Source organism: Hydractinia symbiolongicarpus, chromosome 1 (assembly GCF_029227915.1).
Source record: "Hydractinia symbiolongicarpus strain clone_291-10 chromosome 1, HSymV2.1, whole genome shotgun sequence".
Classification (NCBI taxonomy): Eukaryota; Metazoa; Cnidaria; class Hydrozoa; order Anthoathecata; family Hydractiniidae; genus Hydractinia; species Hydractinia symbiolongicarpus.
In genome coordinates this window covers 7,158,624-7,183,975 of record NC_079875.1, presented here as the reverse complement: position 1 = coordinate 7,183,975, position 25,352 = coordinate 7,158,624, and the positions used below count along the sequence as shown (strand labels likewise).

The following is a 25,352-nucleotide window of genomic DNA, read 5'->3' as shown; positions in this document are numbered from 1 at the left end:
ATTTACTATTGTTGTCATACCTAATGTTGGTATCACAGGAATGGTCATTGGTTTCTCATCTAAAAGCAAATTATGTAAAGTTCTATATTTACACCTTTATAGTCGGACACGAATAAATGAAAAAAGTGAAGTTAAAAAAAATCAGCAAGAAAAGCAACATACCAGCGCATTTGTAGAGTTTGTTTATTTGATAAATATCTTGTTTACTTAAACCATTCTTTTTTCCCAACAATTTTTGGTTTTTCGGATCAACCGTCAAGATAATTAAAGCCTCTGGTGTAGCAGACAATTTATGGTGTACATTTTTTAAGGTCCCGATGGTTTTCCAAATAGACACTTATTAGTACCGCGCCACATTTACTATTTTTGACAATTATAGGGGAAAGAAGATAGACGCAATAATTCCAACATGACAGTTGCAAATCCTGGATGGATTTGCAACTGTCAGTATTTTTTAGAGAATTTTGATGACCATTAATATCAAGTTTTGATATATCCTTCTGTTTTTTCTTTTTTTAAGTTGCAAAATAACATTTATTTATATGCTACAGACAAGTATTTATTTGTCCATGCAAGAAAGATGCTTTTGTTAGGATGTTCAAATATAGCCACATTTAATGTAAGAACAGATATACAGTCACCTAGAAAGAACTTTGAGACGGATAACAATAAAATATAATTGATGTCTTTCAAGAAATTCAACAAAAATTACATTGTTTACGACACGATTTTTTAACCCATCTTGTTAAAGAATCACTTTTTGTTGACTTGCAATAGGAGTCGTATCTATCGCAGTGTGCGTAGGTGTCACTGCATGAAGGATCTAAAAATAAATTTTATGATGTACACAGCTTGCATTAATTTTCGGCGTAAAATGTTTCGGCGGAAAAACTTTCGGACACATTCTTTATTTCAGCAGAAAAATGTTTGGGAAAGATTTATAAAGTGTGAAAATGTATGGGTAGTCTTTTGAACAAATTTTAACCAAATTTCAAAAGTAATAATTACGGAAATTGACGCGAAAAGAAGGCTAGAAGCATTTATAGTAGACATATATTCAATGAAGATCAAAGAAAGGGTCATCAGGATCAGGATCAAATGTGAAAATAACAAAAATAATAAGCAATAAACTGCAGTTTTTATTGATTTTCTGATTATCCTTTATATAATTTCTATGCACTGGTCCTGTTTTAAAAAAATAGGAAAACTAAAATTTTCATACAAAAAAACTTTCGGCAGACACAAATTTCGAACAGACAAAATTTTCGAACAAGAAAAAATCCGAAAGTTTTTCAGTTATATTGTTATAACAAGAATAACAACAATAACAACAAAAACAACAATAACAACAATAACAACAATAACAATAACAAAAATAACAACAATAACAACAATAACAACAATAACAACAACAACAACAACAACAACAACAATAACAACAATAACAACAATAACAACAATAAAAACAATAACAACAATAACAACAATAACAACAATAACAACAATAACAACAATAACAACAATAACAACAACAACAACAATAACAACAATAACAGCAATAACAACAATAACAACAATAACAACAATAACAAATCAAACAAGTCATACCTAATGTTGGTATCACAGGAATGGTCATTGGTTTCTCATCTAAAAGCAAATTATGTAAAGTTCTATATTTACACTTTTAAAGTCGGACACGAATAAATGAAAAATATGAAGTTAAAAAAAATCAGCAAAAAAAGCAATATACCAGCGCATTTGTAGAGTTTGTTGATTTGATAAATATCTTGTTTACTTAAACCATTCTTTTTTCCCAACAATTTTTGGTTTTTCGGATCAACCGTCAAGATTGTCTTAGTGCCATGTTTTGCAAAAGTTGTATCGTTGTAATGCATCACGGATGAAAAGTCATATGGACTGCCTAGGCTGTCTATTCTATCATTTCCATATTTATTAAAGTTATCTTTCGCATCTAAATATTAAATTATTTAATGTATCTTGTTCAATTCATGGCAAATAGAACTAACAATGTACTTATACATAAATGATACGTCTAACGATGCCTCTCATAAGTAAACCCTTTCCATGTAGATAAGTTTTTCTAAATGCTTCCCCTTTATTTTTGAATTTGCGTGAATGCAGCCACTGGACAATTGGGAAACCACGTCATAAATAAGGACATTTGACAATTCTTGAGAAAATGCAGAGAAGTAAACATTTGATTTTTTGAATATGTTCTGTCTACAGATAACTAATCCAACAAGTTTATATTGCAATCAATATGGAAAAATTCAAAATTATGTTTTGTAATTATTTGGTAGGTACTTATCTCATAGGGAAAGGCAAATCTTTACACTTTGATCGAATTATTTTTTTTAACATAAACGTGGCAAATAAATTTTAACAAAGTGAACAGGCGTTTATTCAGAAAAATATAAATACCTGTAGGCATGGACGTTAACTATTTTAAAAGTGAAAGCCTACCATTATATAATGAAAGTACTAATGCTAACATTTTTGGAATTACAACATTTACTTTATTAAAAAGACATGCGAATATTAGTATGCTATGGTCAAGCCAGTATTACTTACAATCCAACACGTTTTCCATTAATATTTTCACGTATTTATCTCTGTCGGGTCGACTTTGTTCGTGGTGGAAACCTATCAATAGTTATCAATAAATCACAGTATAAAAATTTCCTTACATGCAACCAGTCATTTTCCTGCTTTATCATGAAGTCAATTCCTAAAAATTTTTGACATATTCCGTTCCTCAATTTATGTTAAAAATCAGCAAAGGCGTTTTATAATGTAACTAACATTTTGTAATAACGGGAAAAATTAATATAAAGTTTTTACTGTTGTAAAGAAGTTGAATATTCTACCAAGAAATTCAAACAATATTTCCTTAATGAGATAGACCATTAAAATAAAATCGAAAATTAACAGTTGATTGACGAGAAAAGATTTTCGATATTTTATTTTTGATAAACAGTCTTCACAGAGCCAAGACGAATTTGAAATTGCTGCTGGTGCAGTTGTTATTTCAGCAACTACAAATTCAAGAAAACGTCGGAAACTTCGTGTGTGCACGAAAAAATGACTGCATGATACATAATACACGATCCAATCAATGCAAATTCGATAAATAGAGTCGTATGTATCCCGCTTTAAGTAGGTAGCTACTGCTAGAAAATGAATCTCACTTTCCATGTAGTATACGACGTGCTGTAATATGTTAGCGACCTACCAAGCGAATGCATTATTTCATGTATTGCAATGTTTTTGGTCCAACATGCCTTTCCTAAAGAAATTGTGTTTTTGCCTCCCCAGTAGCCAACTCTTGAAGAACATCTAAATGATGCAATAAATAAATAACAAATCGAACTCTAAGTAAAAAAATTTAGCTAAACAGATATCTAGAAAGCCGTTCGCACGATAAGAACATTGCTAATGATAGAGTAGGCCATATTTGAGGAACTCGTAAGAGCACAAAATACTATTGGAGATACTGCAGCGGTAAGAAAGGGAACTTTAAAAGCGATTTTTTGTCAAGTTTGTGTTACCATATTAATATCCCATTTATAAATAATTTACAATGCGTGCTTGCAAACTAAGAAAATTCGATACAGCTTTTTCAGATGAGATGAAAATTAGTGTATAAAATAGTAGCTAATGCGCTATAGTCACACAATAAAAACCAGGATTGTACTGCTCAATATCGCCCGAGGTTTAAGTGCCAGCCAAGCTTGTGGAAATAAAAATACTTTTTTAGATAAAAAAAGTGAACAAAAAGTTAGTTTAGTTAACACTCAAGGTGAGAATTCGAAACGGTCGGTTTAACAACAGAAGCATTCTAATAGATTTGGAGTTTCATGCCCATGGAATTTCGAATTATGCATAGTATTTCTCTGCTTAATTTGAGCGTCCATGTAGACAAACATTTTCATGATCAGAAGTTAGCTATTCTAAAACAGGAAAATGTTTGAAGTTGCATGTGCATCTTAAAGTGTAATTACAGCAAATATTGAGGTTTTGTTTTTGTCTAGCTAGCCAAGAATGACATAGGCTTTGATAATTTATAGGTAGACAAAACAGTTTATGTTGTGCAATATCGACTCGTCGTCAGGAGGGCTAAACCAATCAGAATACATAAAAAATCGTATAGTCCCCTTGTATAATAGAGAAAGTTACAACAAATTCCTATAAAATGCTTTTCTGGAAGAATTAAAAATTTACTCACCCTCCACCTTCGTAAAATTGGAGGTAAGCACGCTCGTTAGTTCTTGGAATAAATCGCAAACATGTGTGTTTATGATAGTCTCTAAAAGCATCTTCGATTACTTTTCTTGCTTTAGGAATGGTTTCTGCAAATTAGTGTAAATCATAATATTCATATACTGCAATAAGTTGACTTCAAATTAACTTTAAAGAACGTCACAATGCAAATATGAGACTTACTCAATCCAAACAAATCGTAAGCAATCAGTTTCGGCCATGGACGTCGAGTTGCAGCTAATGGCAAATCTCTATTAAATTCACCATTTTTTATGGCTGTCAATTGATCAGGAGTTAGGATCATATCGCCTTCAAATAGATTCGGATCTAAAATATCCAATTAATTTTGTATATAATAAAACGGTTTTAGACTAATCAAAAATGCTTCTTGAGTAGAAGAGTGGAGCTAAAAACGTTCTAAAAATTTCATTTACTAACTGTACTTACTACTCTGTCTATTAACTCTATTTAGGCCAGGCTTTTTGAGTATAGAATATTTTGGATTGTGGAATTCCCCACAATTTCAAGGTTTACTGTCTTTAACGAATTTGCTTTAACTTTTTATGATTTTTCTGAGAAAACGTGTTTTTATTGCTGACCTTAAAGAGCTCATGAAATTAGTTTATGTACAACTTAGTTTTCTAAATTGTTCTCTCGTAACTACGACATTTTTGGATGAGGCAATGCAGACAGTAATAATTGCAATGAGTTTCAAAACTTTGCAATGAAAAGTTGCAAAATAAACTCAATAATAAATGTCGCTAAATTTATTTTTATTGGGAGCATAATTACAAAGGTAAGATAATGGTGGAATCTACTTTCCGGTGGATGAACATGACTTGTTTTTCTTAAACTTCAGTATTTATGACATTACTACCAAGATACTTCAATTATCAACATTATCATAACAATTCAAATGTCACGTTTCGGCTTTGCTTGGCTATAAATAACCTTAGCTTTATAGTTAGATTTATTACAGCTACTTACCTTCCATTGGAGGAAAACTGGTCACTGTAGCAAACGACATGATAAAAAGAAACAAGAACCACATCTTTGCAGATATTCGCTCGAATAATAAATACTGAACGTTACTTTCTCGAAGAGTTGAAATTTATATGTCAGCTTTGTTCAGCTGAGAATGCATTAAATTAATTAAATAAAAATTAATGTCATTTTTTTAAGTATATTCTGAATTTTTTGAAATTTCAAGTAATGTTTGTTTCACCTGTACGATTAAAGCCTTTTTCTTAAACGACATTAAAATTAGCATTGAATTTTTTTTAATCTCTTTTCTTTCACTGCTTCATATTTACTTTTCGTCGTTGTCTGCATGTCTCTTTAACATTTAGCATAAGACAAAGGGAAATATACCATGGAGTTAAATAATATGCGTGCAAATTGTCAATTTTACTTTTACGATCAATACCATTATATTATCCAACTTATCGATACTAAATATAACAAGTCTAATGAGCATAAAAAAGAAATATAGACACGATAACGATTTTTAGATTTAAAAATAAATAAACGAGAAATAAAGGTCAAAAATGAATACACGGGAGAATAGTAACAATGACAATGTCTAACTGCCCGCTAAGCGGGCTATTGAATGTTGATGCTACGATAGCAGCAATGTTCACTTGACAGCCCTTTGAAATTGTATTAAGTTGTATTGGACTTTAAAATTCCGTTTTTCTCAATGCAAAATATATTCTCACTAACACAGTTGACTGTGGATACATTTATGGAACATCCACTTTTATTCAAAAGTAATACGCAAAATGACGCGTGGAATATGTATACAAAAAAATTAAAAATGAGAAATAATGCTAGCTTTGTTCTTCTCCATACCAATTTATCAACTTGGGCAGAAGAAAAATAGAAAAGACCTGTTTTATGACAACATAATTCACCCGTCGATGGGCACACAATTTTTTAGAATTTTTTACCGCGTTGACTACAGTGTAGTGCTTAAATGTTGGGTTTTAATTTTGTTATTTACGTAATCAACCCTTTATTTCCGAAATGGATAGAATCACTCAGCTTTGCAAAATTGGCCCAAAATCGTTCTCAGGTGGTCTCATATTTCAATAATCATATATAATAACTACAATAATTTTAGTTAGATCAAAGACGCTGCAATTTTGTTACGCAATAAATTCGAAGAGCTACATTTAGTATACGCAAAAGACCCTCCGTATGGATCAGTTGGGACAAAGAGATCAGAAGCAGAACGTTGTCGCTACAATTTACTCGATTGTTTCTTGTATTAGTTCATTTGTGTTAAAGCCTAGCTAAGTAGGGAGACATCATAGTAAGTCATTTTCTCATTATGTGTTGCAGAGTCTGTCAGGTTGATGTATTTTTTGTATATTCTTTAGATTATCGTATGAACGTATGATACTTTAAAGTTGTTGTTAACATTATCCTCGGCTCAAAACACAGAACAGATTTACATAAAGTAGTCAAAGTATTATAAACTAACTTGGGCTAATGTGCCTGAAGGACAACAACATAAAGGACCGTGAAAAGAAATACAGGTACAACAGGGAGAAGGTATATTAAGAAAACATTTTTCTATTCTGTGAAAAATCGAGGTTTTACGGCATAAAACACTTGACCGTAAAGGAACTTAAGCAGCGTCTTTTCTAACGTCAGATGGACGTTTCGCATACACTTGTCGATATGTGGCTCATCTCGAACAGAAATATCAATTTATTGTTTTGGTTAAGCCGAATGGTTACCTAAACGTGAATCGTTTTAGAGTGAATTAATCTACAAATTTATCTGCAAATGTTTGACGGTGCTTTATACAGTCAAAAATTTAATTCATACTACGAAAGATATCGGTGCATTTTTTTGCTGTAGCACTGGGGTCTAAGGATATGTTTCCGCATAGAAGGGAGTTTTTCGCATCCGGCTTAGCCATGATTTCGTTCGTTGGTTCGTTCGTTCGTACGTTCCTAATTAAAAAGACACAAGGTAGTAATCAGAATTTGTTGTTGTTTTGCATACGAAAAAATTACTTGGCACAAAATGAAAAACACGAGTTTGCGTGTCAACTGTGCTGCTACACTGCATCAATTTTTTTTCCACAAGTAAGTTCATTTTGAACACTTCTATTGACAAGAACAAGAGCAACTTATTGTATCGATTCACATAAATTTAAAAATTACAATAATTAGCACCATTTTTCTAAGCATTTTCGCTGTACATTGTTAGATACTGTATCAAGTCGACTACAAATTTTAATGTATACACCAAAGATTAAGAATAGAGTAAAGCTTACTCGAAAATTAAAACTTATTACAGAATTCAAGTACGTAAAGTATAATTCTCTTTAATAATGACTGTCGTCTGTCTGTTTGTAACCGTGTTGACCGCACACGAAATACCAGCCCCCTATCGCAGGGACGAACAACCCGTCGAAGCCCCGCTAGTGCAGGGACGAGTTCTCGCTAAATATAAGGAGAAATCAGCAGCGGATTATTAACAATCCAGCAGCTTTATAAAAAGTTATTGTTCATCAACTTTCCTTGAGGGACCACAAACTTATTGTGTGTGTGAGAAAAATTAATAACTTCAAATACGAATCAAAGACATTACTACGCAGAGATTACAAAGATTATGAGCCTGAGAAATTTAAGGAATGTGTTAGAAACATAATTGGGATAGATTATATGAATTTAATGCCGTTACACAATCGCTCATACACACTTGTGATGTAAGCGCACCTTTCAAAATAAAAACAGTGAGAGGAAACCCCGTTGCAGTAAAACTAAAAGTGAAGAAGACTGGGAGGAATATCGACATGCACGCGATAAATGTAATGGGAAAGTGAGGGAATAAAAACAGAAGTATAATCTAAACCTTATTCACGAAAACAAGTCTAACCCAAGAACATTTTCGGATGCTGCTAAAGCGGTATTTCCTTCTAAGTCAAAACTGTCTATGGGATCTTCGACTAAATCTAATAATAAAACTCTAGCAAACCAATTTTCGAAATACTTCAGTAACGTTGTTAGCGAGCTAAATTCTAAAGTTATTTCGTTCTCGAATTACGTATGGAGATATTACAAAAGAAAAGCTATACAAACGACTCAAATTTTCTCTTTCACAAATGTGTCTAAGACCTTTGTTGAAAAACAGTTAAAATCGTTCAAAAAGGAAAAAAGGTACTGGATCAGATAAGTTACCATCCGGAATGATAAAAAGACTGTAGCAAGGAGATATTAAATCCGTTCACGTATATAATACACTTATCTTTAAGAAGTGGTACAGTACCATCTGAATGGAAAGAGTGCAAGGATTATTTCGATTTTTAAATCTGGAGATGTCAAGAAACCTGAAAATTATAGGCCTATCTCGATCCTACCAAAATTTTCAAAGATCTTAGAAAGTGCTATACATACACAGCGATCGTCTTATCTTGAAGGTAACAATGTATTAAACAGTTGGCAGTTCAAATATAGGAACAATAGATCAACAGAATTAGCGTTAAACTTACTTCGTGATAACATCAGAACAAATATAGACAAAGGAGAAATGGTGGCTGCCGTGTTTATATATCTTACTAAAGCTTTTGACACGGTTGGGCATGGGTTTCTGCTCAACAAATTACATGAATATTGTATCGGTTGCGTGGAGCACGAATGGATTAAGAGCTATCTATTTTCTCGTCAACAATTGGTACTCCTGGAAAGACATTCCTCAATAATTCAACCACTATCGTCAGGTATATCACAGGGTTCCATTCTGGGACCACTATTATTTGTTCTGTTTTTTATTGACTTTCCTGAGTGTCTCTAATACTGCAGAACAGTTGTGTATGCCGATGATACTGTAATATATGTTGCTAACAAAGTGAAGGAACAACTTGAGCAATTTCTGGGTGAAGATCTAGTGAGGATTGCACGTTATTTTAATTGTAAAAAGCTTATCGTTAACGTTAAGAAAGGAAAAACAGAGGCGATAATGTTTAGTTTTGGAAAGCGTTTAGCAGATACTGCGGAACAACTAGATGTCTTTTATCGTGGACAATTAATTAACAACGTTGCAGAGTATAAGTATCTTCGCAGTATCGTTGACTAGCTGCTCAATTGTAACAGTAATTTCGATCAAACAAACAAGAAAGCAACGATTATGAGTATATTTAACTACAGGTGCTGCATACAGCATAATCACAATAATCTAACCAATTTTATCGTAGCATTTTTAAACTTCATTACACAGTTACACGGTATGTTTATATTTCTATGGAATGACAACGTAATAAAACGGCAGTTGTGAAATAGTAACCTTGTTAGAAACTATATTTTGTTGCACGTTTTTGTTCAATTAATAGTTGAATTTAAACAGCGTTGATGAAGCTTTTGTGAGACCTTTTAATATATTTTTTTTTTAATAAAAATTGCGATTCGTTAAAGATGTATTTAACGTAAAATCATCATAAACATTTGTGCTTTATATTTTACAATTACAACAAAACATTTTATATAGCCTAAATGTCTTGCATTAAGAACTTGAATTTAAAAAAATTATTATGAATGAAACCGTTTCATTGTTTTTTATGTTCTGGCACGTATAAGAGCAAATCGACAACGCTCACAATTGCACCAATAGCCAGCAGAACAACTCCAACAATCCCGAGGTAGAAAGAATAATCTATCGAATAAGAGAATTTTGCATCCTCGAATGGATTACCATGGAATACGGATTTTTTCATTGCATCTTCATACATTGTACCGCTCAATGTTTTAACTGTTGAGAGAGTTCGAGGTAATAAAGACAATCCAATAACAGCAAAAATAACTAAAAGAAAAAATGTATTTTCTTTAACATATAAACTTTTTAATATATCATTTATTAAAGGTAACATAAGATTATATAAAGGACTAAGCAAAAAAAAATAAAAAATGATTTAGCCGCTTTTTCCAGGGAATGTTCACAAAATTCGTATGCTATAATATTCGTGCACTATACGTGTTACCACAACAACAACGACTTCAAATTTTCTAGGAATTCCCCCTGGTTAAAAAGTCCGTTAATGCTAGTTGTATTTACGAGAAAAATAATAGTTAATTGCCTATAAAACCTGTTATTTACTTGTAAGTGAATTATATTTATATGCTGCATGATTTTGGTGTAAAAAGGTAACATCCTAAAGTAATATAAACACATATACCCATGTGAGTATATCTGGCTACCTAACTAACAAGATAATTCAGGTATTAATTTAATTCTTACTGTTCATTTATCGCAGGTATACCCCATGTTATGCTACATCATAATGAGTACATTAATACATCGAGGTAGAAATAAAGAAGGAGAATGAACTATTTTGTTTTTATTCAAATCATCCGTAATGCGATTAGTTGCAAACCTTCATTCATGTTGTCTTTTTAAATTCTAACCCGTGTCAGTTACAGCAAATTTCATTGTTCGAGAAATAATTGATATGCTTATAAGCATTGGACAATATTTTATTTTAAAATGGCTGATTTGCCTATTATGTTTTTTAGTATGTTTTCCTGCTGTCACACACAGCAGGAAAACATACTAGAAATAGGTCTCAGAAATTTTTAATAACTTTTGGTTCTATTTAGGAACTTTAAACATTAAATAGTTAGCTCTTTTTTTGCATTTTTTACTCAATCATACTCACAGTTTCATCATGCTACATTTTGTAAATCTTTGAGCATATTTTGCTTTATATAGAAGGTTAAAAAACTGGTTAAAAAATCTGATTTTATAAATTACGCAGATAATTAAAAATTGTTATGACAAATCACTCTCCCCCTGAGAGGGAAAACAATGCGACAGTTCTAGAATAGTCGTGCTTTGGTTAGATTTTTTTTTACAAATAAACAAGAAATACGGAATTTTTTTTGTACAAAAGCCGTGAAATGACATCGAGCATGGAAATCCAAGGTCGAACCAATAGCAATTTGATCAGAGTTCTGATCCAGATTTAGAAGGGGTCAATTTCCTTCTTTAATTCTACCTTCATGATTATTCATACGCTTAATCTCTTTTTTTGTGTGTAGCTAATTGCCAATGTATTGATTTATCTCCTTCGTTGTTGTTGTTTTTTACATTAGGTACCACTTTTAAATTTTAAAATCTAATCTTTAAATCTAATCTTCCCTGCTTCTGACATAAGAACGCTGCGACCCTTATCTTTATATATAATCCCATATTAGTTTTACTTATAGATTTTTGGGCATTCTAAAACAAAAAAGCATGCATCGCATTTTAATGTAGTATAGATCCTAGATTGTGCTATGCATGAAACCATACCTGCCAATAAACAGACGATGACGATGTTGAAAAGCAGTATCTTCGTCCATTTTGTTTCAATGCATACTTTGAAGAACCACAGAAATGCTGCAAAAGCAGTAAAGACGGCAGCTGAAGTCAAACAGCCATACATTCCTCCAAGATCTAAAAGAAATAACGTATATTTGTAGCAATTTTGTTAAAGGAGTAACATTTCTTTTTTATTATTTTACATTCATTTTACATGGCTTGATCAGGTCTCTAACTGCCGTTACGGTATTATAGCGTGTTAAAATTAAATAAAAGAAAGAACTTTAGTTTTTCCAAATCATGTATAAAGAAATACATAAGCTTACCTTTCTTTAGATCCTTGAAATCTGAATATTGCGACATTGTCGTGGTCATATCATCATAATCATCGTAAGAAAAATCAAATGCATATTCCGGTTGCACATTTAATTCAAACTCCAATAGAAGAGATTTTAAACCAAAGTATGAATTTGTTTTCATGGTAATACCAGAATAATTAAATACGCTGTAGTTACCCATGAAGGATTGATTGGTAACTTTCTCAAGAATGGCTGTTGTGTACGTTGTAGTTGGAGCTTCAGTGCTTGTGCTTGAGCTAGTCATGGATTCAGAGGTTGTAGTTTCAGCATTGGCAGCTTCGGTGGTGGTAGCTTCAGTGCTTGTAATCTCGGTGGTGGTAGCTTCGATTGTTGTAGTTTCAGTAGTGGCAGCTTCAGTGGTGGTAGCTTCAGTGCTTGTAGCCTTGGTAGTGGTAGCTTCAGTGGCTGTAGCCTCGGCGGTGGTAGCGTCTACCGTTTTTATTTCGGGCGTTATAGTTCCGGGCGTTGTAATTGTCATAGTTGTAGTTAGATTTGCTTCCATCAAAATTCTCTTTTCTATATATGCATCAACAAATTTCTCCATGTCTATTTGAGTATCGCCTATTATCCAATATCTTGTAGAAACAGCAACAATAAAAAAAACTGCAGATATACCCAATACAGTTGCCCCAAGGAAAGAAATCAAGTTGAATTTAGCCATTTTGTTTTTTAACAAATTAATGTTGTATTATTCACCTTCATGCACTTATGTAAATTTTTTTGTGATCACTGTAAATGTGCTTCATTTATAATTAATTTCTTAATGAAGCAGAAAACATAGAATCAGGGGGTTGTCAGCATCATTTAAATTTTATATCGTCTGTGTTAGGGAGTTAAAAAAAATACATAGTTATTTTAAAGATATATTTTTTAAATTGTTGGTTAGCCAAACAACGAAACAAATTCGTACTTTAACTAATATGAAAGTATACAAATAAATTAAAATACAGTTCCGGTAAAAAGCTTTACCCCCGTCAATCTGAAAGCCAAAAGTTTCCCCAGCATTTGTTATTATGGGCTTACACTTCCTATTCTTTCGTTTACGCATTCGAGATCACGTTATAATAGATCACGTTATAGTAATTTGGAGGGATTTTACAAACAATGCAATAAAAATACTTCGTGCTGTTTGCTTAAAACTGCTTTGTCTTGTTGTTTCTCGTGCGATGCCTGTAATAGTTATAAAGATTCATTTTAAAAAGTTTTAATTTTTGTATATCTCTAATCTAGACATTTTTTTGACAATTGAGAAGTAGATTTTTAAGTTTCATCACAATCAAAAAGGCTTATAACCTTTATTATGGAACCTTTATTATGGATCATTACAGCAATGCACGGATGCAGAGAATCATGTTCCCAAAAGGTGAACGTGGGAAGCATTTGCAATACCTGGATTCCTATTATTTCATGATATAGTTTTTAATTGATTTTCTAAGCAATGTTGCACGTTTTTACAAGCAAACTTCCTGAATATAATGTCGCATATAAACATGAAGTCAATTTTGCTTTAGTAGTAGGTTTTTAGGGAGGATTTAGGTCAATTAAAGAAACGACATATTCACAGTCGGATATTCCCCTCTAAGCTGAACAATATACTTGTATTGTATGAGTAAGGGATCAACAATTTATTTAAATTAACCAATTAATAAGGGAATGTTTAAAAATAATTACAAAAAGATAGTCGAATTATAATTGTAATTACATGCAATTTCATCCTTGTCAACATTAATGCATAACAAATTACGTTACTAAAACTACTTCTATTAAATGTCAACTGTATCTATCGATAAAAAGTAAATTAAGATCAACTAGGACTTGATTTTTGTGCTAAAAAAAACAACAACACAACAGAAGATTAGTTTATTCACCCAAAATCTTAAAAGTCAAAACGTTTTCTTGTAAAAAGGGGCTTTATTAAAGAAATGATTGCGCTTGATAAAAAAGATTAAAGTTTTATTTGCCGTAACGTAGTGACCTTCATAATACAAAAAATTAAAATTCCTACTAAGTAGCCAAGGATGGCAAAAAAAAAAATTAACTAATTAACTAAATTGGAATGAACCATGGAGGTATAAAAGAACAGGAGATGATGCAACTCACGAATAGTTTTTTTTAAAGTCCGTTCAAATTTCCATCGAAAGCAGTGTCCTTTGAAACTATGCGAGATTGAAAGTTGCTTGGACATGCACAGATTTGGGGCATACTTGCGTTTGTTTACGTTTTTTAAAAGCTATTCAAATACTATTCCCTGAGGGCTGGGGTCTAACTGGCTTCTGAATTTTATTAGCCAATCATCTTTAGAGGATATATGTGAACATTAAAAGCACGAAAAAACTTCTGTATTCTTTAGAGAAAGGGGACTACATCAAAAATATTTGTTGCAAAAAAATGCTTAAAACATAAGAAATACGTGCGTCGTTGTAACTCCGTTATAACCATGGCACAGTTAATGTTCAAGAAAACGTCTCTGATAATTTCAAGTCAACCCATTGATGTTTGCACAAGTTATAGGCTTTTTATTTCTGACATAATTTTAAGCAAGATTTTTGTAAAAAACGCGGAATGTTTTAATTTCCACAATTATTCTTTTGTTTCATTTCTATGCTAAAGTTTTGTTTATTTGAGATCTCTTATCTTAAGAAAAAAGCATGTTTTTTAGAAAGTATCTAAAATTAACGTGTATTAGTTAGCCTAGAATAATTAGATTATAAGTGTAAAGAAGTGAAGGCAGAAATGTTTTTATAGAACGATGTACTTAAGATCCTGTAGAAGATGTCTCGAAACAAGCACCTCAGCTTGCAATGAATATTCAAAATATGTATCTTTGTTATCATTTTGAGATCGTGTAATTAAATATCTAAAAGTCAAACTTAATTTTTTTTTGTTTGGTTAACTCTTTTGTAAATATCGTGGTTTTGGATCGAAGTTTTTAGGATCAATGTCTTTATTATATCTACATTTAACACGAAAATCTAGAATAACAAAACAAGAATATAACTTAAGGTAAGAAATGAATGAAAAAGAAACGATTTTGGAATTAATGTTTGCGAAATGTTGCGAAAAACTTAAAGTTCGCATTCACATTTTTTTATTTCGAATTATACCTTTCTCTTTTTTTAATCATTTGAATTGAATAAAATTTACGCAAAACAATTCCTATTTGAGCTTACTAAATGAAAATTTTGTTTTCTTAATTTTGCACAATTTTCAAGGTCTTATTCACAAAGTTTAATTGCACATGCCTCTCTCCAACAAATGATTTATTACTTAACGTACTACAAACCAAGAATGCTTTTGTTTTATATCTGTCTTTGATATTTGGCGATCATTTTTTCAATACATGCACTACACAATTTACTACCTAAAGTTTCTGTAGGATATTGATTGTTGTCTTTATCAGTTTGTAGCACGTGCTCTCTGACGTTCCAACAGGATGTTAAGATAATAGTAATAATCAAAAAGCAATGCATGTTTCCGATTGTTTTGTCTGCAACTAAATGTAAAAAGACTTCAAATATATTTATTTTGTAGGTAGAAGCAAAAAGTAGTATGTTCCATAGTGTAAAAGTACTTTATCTAACAAGTACTAATTGACATTACCAGCAACAAAAGCACCTTGTGCAGACAAATTATGGTATAGAGAATTTTTTCCTTAAAGGTTTGCTGAAATTGCCAATTATGTCTCAAGGGGCTATCACATAAAAGAATAAGCCCGGCAAAAGCTGGCTCGGGCTGTCGAGACCTCACTTTAATTAACCAACTTGCACAAAACACAACTTGGTATCACATAAGAAAGGCAGATAAGAGCATGATTTTTAGATCTCTAATTGGTAAATAATATAAACAGTTGATGAATGTGTGTCCCCTTCTTTCCGCTGAAATGATTACAAATGAAAAAAAGGAACATGTTACATTGCCAACTGAGATGTCGAATCTCACAGAAAAAATTCCTTTAAAAGTGAGTATATTTCATTCATTCAATTCTACAAATATGTATTTTCAATTTAACAATGGTTAGTCAAAAGTGTTAACATTACACGTTATGGCATATAAAAATTCGATTCATTTTAGTCTGTAAACGTTTTCAGTTATGTCATAAGGATTAGACAGTGAGTTTGCTAAACAGGTTTTAAAAAGGAGATGAACATGAATCATGACAAACACGAAACAAAGCTGCAGGACGTTTTAAGGTATTTTATTTTAACTTTATATTGATAAGACTTAAGGAGGGTATGAAAAAAAATATATTGCAATTTCCCTGACGTTCAACTGTCTGTTAATCAGCTGCATAAGGAGTTATTAAAATGCTAATTAAAATGCTAATAATCGCAACAACATTCCGTAAGATAAAAAAGGAAAGTGCCTTAATAATATAATTAAGAAAAATTGAGATTCATTATTGATTCTTAAAAATTCTACATATTGAATTAAACACTTCTAATATATATATGTTACGAGGATGACAGAAAAAAACGAAAAACCAAAAGCAGTCGTAAAGTGCCCTTTAAACGCTTTCAATGTGTTAAAACTCAACTGCAAGCAACAAATGCTGTAGAAATTATAAAATCAAATTTATTTAGACATACCAAGAAAATGGAGAAAATTGTCACAGTGGAACAGTGAGAAAATGAAACCGGCCTTTTTTCTCTATAATATTAACGTACATTTTTCACATATTTTAAAACTGTTCGCTAAAGAAAGTTGCATCAATAAGCAACTTTATAAACATTTGGTCATTCGATGAGTGACAGTTGTTTAAAACTATGTACTTCATATCGACTATTCCAAGACAGACAAGTTATTGGGACGAGGACTTTAAAAGGAGAAAGTTAGTTATATACAGAAGATGTGTTACTCCCTTCTTCATCGCCTGATATTTTCTTTTATTTAAAAACAAAAGGATCGGTAATTAGTTGATTGTTATTGTTTGTTAAACAGTAATCACGGAATTACTAACGCCTATTTTAAGTTTTTTACCTATTATATTGGAAATTTGAAATTAATAGTGAAACACAGGTAACTAAAGTCAAGGAAGATATCTAAGACTATCTAACCCTAACATTCTTCATTTTCTCCTCTCTATCTATAGTATACACCGTTTACATTATGGATAGAAGTTTCCACGCTGCAATACTAAACTCTTCATATGATTGCACTGCAGTAACGTCCAATTTTTCTAAGTATAATGCCGCATCATTTGGAAGCTGCCACGTTTGATAACATCATAGGTTGGAATTCCTGATTGCGAGATAATTTGATTCTGTTCTATTTCAACAGGCTATAGAACCATCATTGCAAGACTCTTTCTAGAGCAAAGCAGACAGAACATTTCATTATAAAGTAACATTTTGAGGCCAATAGGGATAATTGCAGTATGTCTTTTAGTAATGTTGTCTTTAGGCTGTTGGCGCTTAGCTGTAAAAGGAAGATTTAAATTTGGTATCTTTATGCGATAGTATTTTTGTCTATATATACCGCGAATTTACTTCTCTACCTAGATGAACCATTTCTATCAGAAATCGCTCTGTTATTTTCTGCTACAAGTAGTTATGTTAGACATACGCAGGTAATTTTTAAAGTCAGTTTTTTTGGCACTCAGTGTCGAACGCAAATTTAAGAGCGTTCTTGTAAAATTTTTTGAATTGTCAAGTTTTTGTCCTGGAACTTAAGACTATTCGTCTGAAATGAAACTATATATACTCTGATGAGTAGGATATGAGAAAACCAGTATAAGAATATACTTACCTTTTGCATTTTTTACCTTTGCAGTTAAGTCTATTTTTAAACCATATGAGAGATACTGATTTAATTTTCTTTACATTATTTTATCGTATATCCTTCTTTCACGTTTATCTTGCAGATGAAACTTTTTCAAACGTTTAATGTCTGTTTCTATTTCATGCGCTTCGTCCTCACTATTTTGTCATCGAAAGAGAACGGGTCTAGGACTTCGATAGACGCATCTGGTAAAAGCTATATAACTGAGCGTATTAATGCGATGCGCTATAAACTATCGTTCTCCTAAACAGGACAAAGTTTCATTGGGTTCTATTGAGACCAAAATCATAGGAATTATCCAATGATTTTTGTCTCAATAACATTCTTGGACAGGGACATACTGGTAAAGACTTTTACATACACATGCACGAATACCTAAAAGACAGATTTTTTAAATTGCTCAAAGTGAAAGCTTGGTGTAATGCTTCGTATAGATTTCATTACAGGCGTGTTTTGGAAGGTTCCGCTTATGCCGACCGAGTTAAAATCGTAAAATATATAAAGTTGTATCGGACACTTCCTCTCTGGTTTCAGCGTGCTGGACGCCTGAAACAGAAGGTCGTTTCCGAGATACCTGTTAAATGTCAGCTCCATGTTTTGCGGACAGTTGAACGCAATCACTTCACAAAATACCTCGAAAGCTTCAGCCAATTTGACTTTTTTGAGCATCTTTTTGATGAATCTCTCAAAAGCTTGTAAGCTCATTAGCTTAACAAGCAGCAGAAGATTATTAAAAATTGGGAAAGATTTTTTGAATTAAATACCTAGAATTTTTTCCAGAACTGTTGGCCTCTCGAAAAGGTTCCTAGGAGGTACAGGATTACGCAATGGAGGTAGTGATTCATCTTCCCCTCAAACCGTATTCTGAAAGACCTCACCTTGTCTTTAAAACTAGGTAATCTGTGCTTGTATTGATTCAGATTTCTTATGGTACGTGTTTTTTGCTTCCATCATCTCCGCTGAAGTGTGCCTTTTGCCGCGGATAGTGCTTTTACGCCGCTAAGGAATGGTCTTCTTCTTCTATGAAAAGTATATTTTGATGTTTAAATCCAGAGGCCACCTTCTCCAATTCTGTGACAGATCGAAAGAACGAATCATGGCTATGTACCGCGGGCGATTTAATTGAATAATGACAGTGGGCTCTAACCACCGTTTGCTTCTTTAAAAAAATATTGCTTTCACCGCTGAACTTCTCTGATAATAAACCATGATAAAGGTAAAAGCCCACTTCACAATGCTTAAATTGGTTTTGTCCTGAAATCCATATAAAGATTGTGATGGCGTCTCATAAACTGTCTGCCACCCACAAGATAATCTATCATTACTGGTTATTTTTATCTTTTAAACGTATTATATTTTTAAGATACACAGATTCTATTTGGATTGCTAGGCAAGGTATCATGAAATAAAGACAAACTGATTTTAAAAAGCACTTAATAGCGTCCGTCCGTCCGTCCGTCCGTCTGTCACGCAAAATGGTAGCTTAGCTGTGACGGGCGAACACGTGGATTTTTCCACGCGCTAACGACTAGTAGATGAAAACTAGCAGTGTAATATCAGCGTAGAATAAATAAAAAGCTATAAGATTAATTAAATATAGCAATTTTGTTGAAAATAATTTCGTATAAGTATATACGATTATGTATTTATTACATTATTTTCAACGATTTTTATTTCCTTCAAAGCAGCCACAAAGAAGATAGCTACTGCTTCAATATAAGAAGTACTAGTCGATAAAGCCCGTGGAAAAATCCACTTAGGCAAAAGGCCATTAAAAAATAAGTTTCTTTAGATGTTTTGCTGACGTAAGCAATGCATATACAAAAAGATGTTCTTAAAATCTTACACAAAATGTCAAATGTCAAATCTTACACAAAATAAAAAAAAGAACAGCGTGCAAGGTGCAAAATCTAGTTGATAAAAAGTTACAACATCGACATTCACAACATCGACACTCACGACACCAATACTCACAAAACCGACAGTAAGAACACCAACAGTCACAACATGGATAATAACAATGTCAGAAATAATGCATCTCAAACATGTACATCTTATAAGTGATTATGTTGAAAACCCTCGGTATTTTATTCTGAAATGTCAAAAAGTTGGCCTGCAAGAGTTAGCACAAATCAACAAAAATAAGTTCTTTACACATTTTAAATATTGTCTTTCCCTTAAAAGCTTATACAAAAATATGAAAAAGCCATAGCTTAGAAAACAATAAATGTAAATATACAAAAATCAGTCATTTCAGTTGCATACCATTCTCTCCCACAAAAATTTACACAAAAATGTAAAAATCAACCAGTTAAGAACACAAAAAATTTTCGTTTTTAGTATGATGATCCGTACTGCCCTTTACCAACAATTCTGAACTTAAATGTCAAAAAATCAATAAGCAAAGAATAAACTTGAATTGAAAAAGATCATTATCTTGAAAACATTGTATACGGCTCGTAAACAAAAGTTCACACAAAATCTAAAACAGATTGATTTTTGAGAAACACATCTAAATCAACAAAAATAATTTCATTCAGCATGTCGTATATTGCCATTACCCATCAATCTTCCACAAAGAGATTATGAAACACATCAAAATGAAAAATCAGTCATTTCAGTGCATACAGTCATCGCCCATTAGATTACAAAATCGGAAACAAAACAATAGTAAATAACTTAACACACACACTTTAAATTCTATAAAATTCGTTCCACTTGTCATATTGCATGTGGTCCCCCTTGTAAAGTGCACAGGTAATGTGAAAAAAATTATAGATGAATTCCAGCCTGACATCATTTGTTTACTTTTTAGCGGTAATCTCCTTGGCTCTGGCTTTTGCGTGGCAGGAAAAAAGATGCTAGGATTTGGTGAAGAAAGGTCTTTTACTGTGAATTTCTTCTAACGGGGACATTAACTATTATCAAGTGTAGGTTGATGCCTTCTGATTTATTTTAATTCATTAAATGTCATAAGAATGCCTTCGTTTGAAGAAATGAACTGATAATTACTTTGCTTCACCTAACACCCCAATCTTTTTTCCTGTCATACAAATGCCAAAGCCGAAAGAGCTTATCACTGAAAATGTAAACAACAGAATTGATCTATACTCTATGGGCATAAAAATACATCCTACTATTCTGCAAAAGTTCAAGTCTTTGAAAGATTTTGTAGGTAGCTAGCTAGCTTGTTACATCATAATTCGTGCTCATAAAAGAAGAGAAATTTGGAAACTATAGTAGTTAGCTATAGATAATTAAAAAAGAGGAATAACAACAGAAGTCATGGCTTAGAGCTAGCCATGAGATGGGGAGCTGGACTTGAATGCTAACATTCTCTAGCTAACAGTAGCTAAGACACCCAGTTCAATATGCTTAAACTGGGAACACTTAGCTAAAACTAAAGCTAGCTATTGATGCTTAGTAAAACACATATAAAGAGAAGCAATAGTAATGTAAAATTAATAACAATACAGTTCAACAAACCAAAGATTTCCATACTGAAAGAGAACTACTTTGTTCATCACTAACATACTGCCTGGCAGTGAGCGGGATTCGATCCGCGGTCCCCATAACAGGGAGCCGCAGACGAACCCACTACACTACTTGCGGCAATATGTTAGTAAGGAATTTTATTAGTTTATCTGGATGGTGTGTATACATGGGTGAATATTTATCATAGCACATCCGTATTTCATTCTCAACAGAGAATGCTTCACCCCGATCAGACGTCTGATCTTGACGGGCGAGTATAATGCGTGTAAGTCATACTGAAAGAAAACTACTTTGTTCATCACTAACATACTGCCTGGCAGTGAGCGGGATTCGATCCGCGGTCCCCATAACTGGGAGCCGCAGACGAACCCACTACACTACGTGCGGCAATATGTTAGTGATAAACTCAGATAGTTTATCCGGATGGTGTGTATACATAGGTGAATATTTATCATAGCACATCCGTATTTCATTCTCAACAGAGAATTTTCCGTTTTTTAGTCAACCAACAGCTTTATGTAGCATTTTAAATTTTAGGACAATACATTAGTTACGCGCCAGGGCACAAGAATTAATACAAAAAAACGTAAACAAATATAGCTACATACGCGGTAAAACATAAAAATGTGGCTTTTCCTGGAAAATGCGACTCCAGAGACATAAAAACCAAACTTCTAAAAATATCCAAGTTCTTACTATTTGTGATTTCAAATCCACTTCAAACTCTAGCTTTTGTTTTCTACTTCTCACTTCACTTTTTACCTTCTTCACTGGGACTTTTTTCTTTTTTAATATGTTTTTTGAACCACTTATTATACTTTTTTCGAGATCGTTCTTTTGTGGGTTTATTTGGTAGCGAGAGGACACCATTTTTCGAAAGTTAGCCGTTAAATTTATTTCAGCAAATCAAATTAAGTCGTTTTCATCATGTGATGTAACCAAAGTAAACCCGACTTCAAAGAGAATTACGGCAACATCAAAGGAAAATGACGATATCAGCTTTGCCTGTCACAGAGACACGGAACTGGCGTATTATTATATAGATGGACATTGCCATAAACTCGGCGCCTGCTACTACAACTCTTATGTAACAAATTCAAAAAGCAATTCAATAGGAAATGTAGAATATAATCTCTATTTATTTATAATTAGAACTGTCTACGAAATTACTGCACTGTTCATCATTATACAATGTTGTATTGTTGAAGCTTTTTTGAAAGCTGGAATGAAATAGAAAAAATATGTTGTTTATTGTTCTGAGTGTTTCTGATTTTTTTTGGGCTGCTATCTGTACCAATTTACGGTTTTCTAAAGATGACAGATGTTAAAAAAAATCATTTTCAAGCCATTACTATGTTTTTTGGTTCTTTTCCATATATTTTTTCATGGTTAATGACGATTTTATTATCAATGGAACGATGTATTGTTGTGACAAATCCTGATAAACATTTGATACGGGGACGGTATGTGTTCAATCATTTAATCGCCTTTGCATGTGCTGGTGATATTACTTTCGCATTGCATAATGCTATGACTGTATACAACAGCCCAACATGAGATTTTACTTACCTTATAAAAAATAAAATAATTCGAAAAGATATTAAGGTGTTAGACAAGTCCAGTTTTATTGCAGCTTTTATGCAAATTCACAACAGGTGCAATTTCGCAACTATACTTAATGCAGTATGTCCGGAAAAGGTACAACTCAATGAGAGAGAATCGGCAATCCAGAAATAATTACATCAGTGATCGTGTATCGAGAACAATAGCGATTATGTTTCTTTGTTTAATCGTTTATTATCTTTCACATGTTATTTACTCTATCTTGCATAGTTCAACACAAATTTTAACAGCAGGACTATTTATGTTACATCAGACCAAAATTTCCACTCTTCTTGCTTATTCAAACAGTATCTTCAATGCTATTATCTTTGTACTTCGAAGAAGTACAAAGATAACATAAACTGGCGCAATGAAGACAAATAAACCGCCATAATTTATGAAGTTACATGTAAAAAAAATCTGCTATTTAAAAATAAGCTTGTAATAATGTTTGTACGTGTTTTTTTATAATAGATTAATTAACCTACCTTAAAGAAATGAATTAGGCTTTTCTCAATGTGCCTAATTTCAACTGTCAACATTCGTGAAAGTATGTTTTTACAATATTTTTTGAATTTCGTCATTTGCGAAATTTCATATAAATTATTAACAGAAATAATTTTTTTGTTGACATTGTGCTAGCTGCAGCAATTAGTCGGTAACTACACATCAGGTCGAGAAATAGACCTTAATATATATGCCTTCAAACTTTTGTCGTAAATGTCGTAGAAATTTGCCAGAATATAACATAAAACATTCGTAAAATTAAATTATCGCGAAAATTGTTTCCATCAAGTTAGCATCTATAAACTGTATGAATATGAGTGCAGTATAACGTAAAACAAAATAGTGAGCAGCAAATATATTTATGGCTATTGATAAAGTTGCTATTCAAGATCATCAGTGATGACAATGTTAAAAAAATCAGGCCACACTTAGCAACTCCGTCACTATGAGAACTCCGTAAAAAGGGATTAAAAAAATTTATGAAACAAAAAATTTCCTAAAAAAATTGAGTTTTCGGTGAAAACATAAATGGACCTAAAAATATGAAAATCAAGCGTTCAGCAGCGCATTAAAAACACATGTTTATAACTATATATCATGTAAATATGACACCTGCTCTTTACCCTGATAAAAACATACTTTCTTAGCGACGCAGTGATGCTTGCATATTATAAAAGTTAGTGTAGAATATTTCAGTATCTACAATCAGTAATAAAATATAATGGCAGACAAATAAATAGCACCAATTTCTCCAACTCCCCCCCCCCCCCAAAAAAAAATCGATGTGTGATCACACGGCGAAAAGACGCAGCGACCTGCGCGGTAACACTGATGGTGGGGGAGGAGTGGGAGCAATTTCACATTGCAAGAACAGTGCACTGCCGTAGTTAATGGTGCTGATTGTTGTTTTATTTGATTACATCCTTGGGAAAGTAACTTTTAAACTTATAGGGGCCAAATGCATAAAAAAGACTGCAAAGAGGATTAAAAATATAAACAAAAGCGTTTGCATTATTTTGGAGAAATCTGTTTCACTTTTGAGATTAAATTCACGCCAAGGGCAGTCACATCTTGAAAAATATATTTCGTTTTTTTTTTAGATATTTTTGCATCCTTTTTGTCGGACATTTTTGCAACAACTGAAACTAGAAACAAAATAAATTGTAATCAAACTCTCAAAAAAAATGTTCCATTCAGCGAACAGCGCACGATATTATGATCCCAATTTAAATCAGAGTGCTATTGCATGTGTAATCTCAATCTTAATCCGGCAAAACGGGCCGCCTCAGTTTGCAGAGATATGACCTTAATTAAAAAACTCTTACAGAACACAACTTCCTATCACATGAGGAACGGGATACCTGATTAACGAGGACGGCAAAGCAAGCTAACAAAATTCCATGTAAAAGCTTTAGCCCGGCAAACAAGCTAACTTTTTTACTATTGTGCATGATAACGGTAAATTGGAGAAATCACATGTTTTCTGTACATTATAACCAAAGTAACATAAGAAACTCTCATAACTGACCTTCTATTTACTTTCTACTATCCGAATCTCTGTAATCCGAAAAACTTTATAATCCGAACTAATTTTCTGGTCCCTTCGGCTAAACTCTCTCTATAAGCCGAATTAAGTGTAAATACACCATTAACACTTTCGAATGTTTTTGTTTTTCGTAATTTGAATCTCTGTCGAATTCGAATGTTTTCGTTTCTTAAGACAAGAGAGAAATCAAATTCTGATTTCTATCTCTTATTAGAATTTTCACCCTTAAAACCTGGAAATTCGAATCAGAAAGACTTTCTGCTACTCGAATCTCTGTGTAATTCAAATAAAAAGTTATCCCCCTTGGGATTCGAATAAGAGAGAAGGCAACTGTACATCAATTTTATGATGAAAATAATAATTTTATACATTAAGAAGAAGAATTATTGTACAAAACTCATCACACACTTTTCATGTACCTTTTATTCCGTCCGGGCTGACAAAACTTCATGTGATAGTGAGCTCATCCTAGCACG

General features: G+C 32.5%; 2 protein-coding genes across 2 annotated transcripts; both read right to left on the bottom strand.

Annotated features, from left to right (window-relative positions):
• Positions 1-665: 665 nt before the first annotated feature.
• Positions 666-5,373, bottom strand: LOC130635532 (zinc metalloproteinase nas-6-like). The gene is made up of 8 exons (XM_057444890.1): positions 5,269-5,373; positions 4,465-4,608; positions 4,247-4,370; positions 3,254-3,357; positions 2,593-2,664; positions 1,751-1,972; positions 1,609-1,647; positions 666-823 (listed from the first exon to the last, which is right to left on the bottom strand). Exons 1-8 carry the CDS (start codon positions 5,330-5,332, stop codon positions 699-701), a joined length of 894 nt encoding a protein of 297 aa, XP_057300873.1. The 5' UTR covers positions 5,333-5,373; the 3' UTR covers positions 666-698.
• A 4,041-nt stretch (positions 5,374-9,414) lies between these two features.
• Positions 9,415-12,680, bottom strand: LOC130635491 (uncharacterized). The gene is made up of 3 exons (XM_057444828.1): positions 11,916-12,680; positions 11,581-11,724; positions 9,415-10,092 (listed from the first exon to the last, which is right to left on the bottom strand). Exons 1-3 carry the CDS (start codon positions 12,607-12,609, stop codon positions 9,839-9,841), a joined length of 1,092 nt encoding a protein of 363 aa, XP_057300811.1. The 5' UTR covers positions 12,610-12,680; the 3' UTR covers positions 9,415-9,838.
• Between the last annotated feature and the right edge of the window lie 12,672 nt (positions 12,681-25,352).

Excerpts from the sequence above, each read along its gene's own strand:
- LOC130635491 (XM_057444828.1), bottom strand. The coding sequence starts at position 12,609 with ATGGCTAAATTCAACTTGATTTCTTTCCTTGGGGCAACTGTATTGGGT. Across the intron at positions 11,725-11,915 it reads TTTCAAGGATCTAAAGAAAG|ATCTTGGAGGAATGTATGGC; the intron begins GTAAGCTTATGT and ends TATTTCTTTTAG. Across the intron at positions 10,093-11,580 it reads CATCGTCTGTTTATTGGCAG|TTATTTTTGCTGTTATTGGA; the intron begins GTATGGTTTCAT and ends TTTTTCTTTTAG.
- LOC130635532 (XM_057444890.1), bottom strand. The coding sequence starts at position 5,332 with ATGTGGTTCTTGTTTCTTTTTATCATGTCGTTTGCTACAGTGACCAGT. Across the intron at positions 3,358-4,246 it reads CAATTTTACGAAGGTGGAGG|ATGTTCTTCAAGAGTTGGCT; the intron begins GTGAGTAAATTT and ends TGCATCATTTAG. Across the intron at positions 824-1,608 it reads TCCTGTGATACCAACATTAG|ATCCTTCATGCAGTGACACC; the intron begins GTATGACTTGTT and ends ATTTATTTTTAG.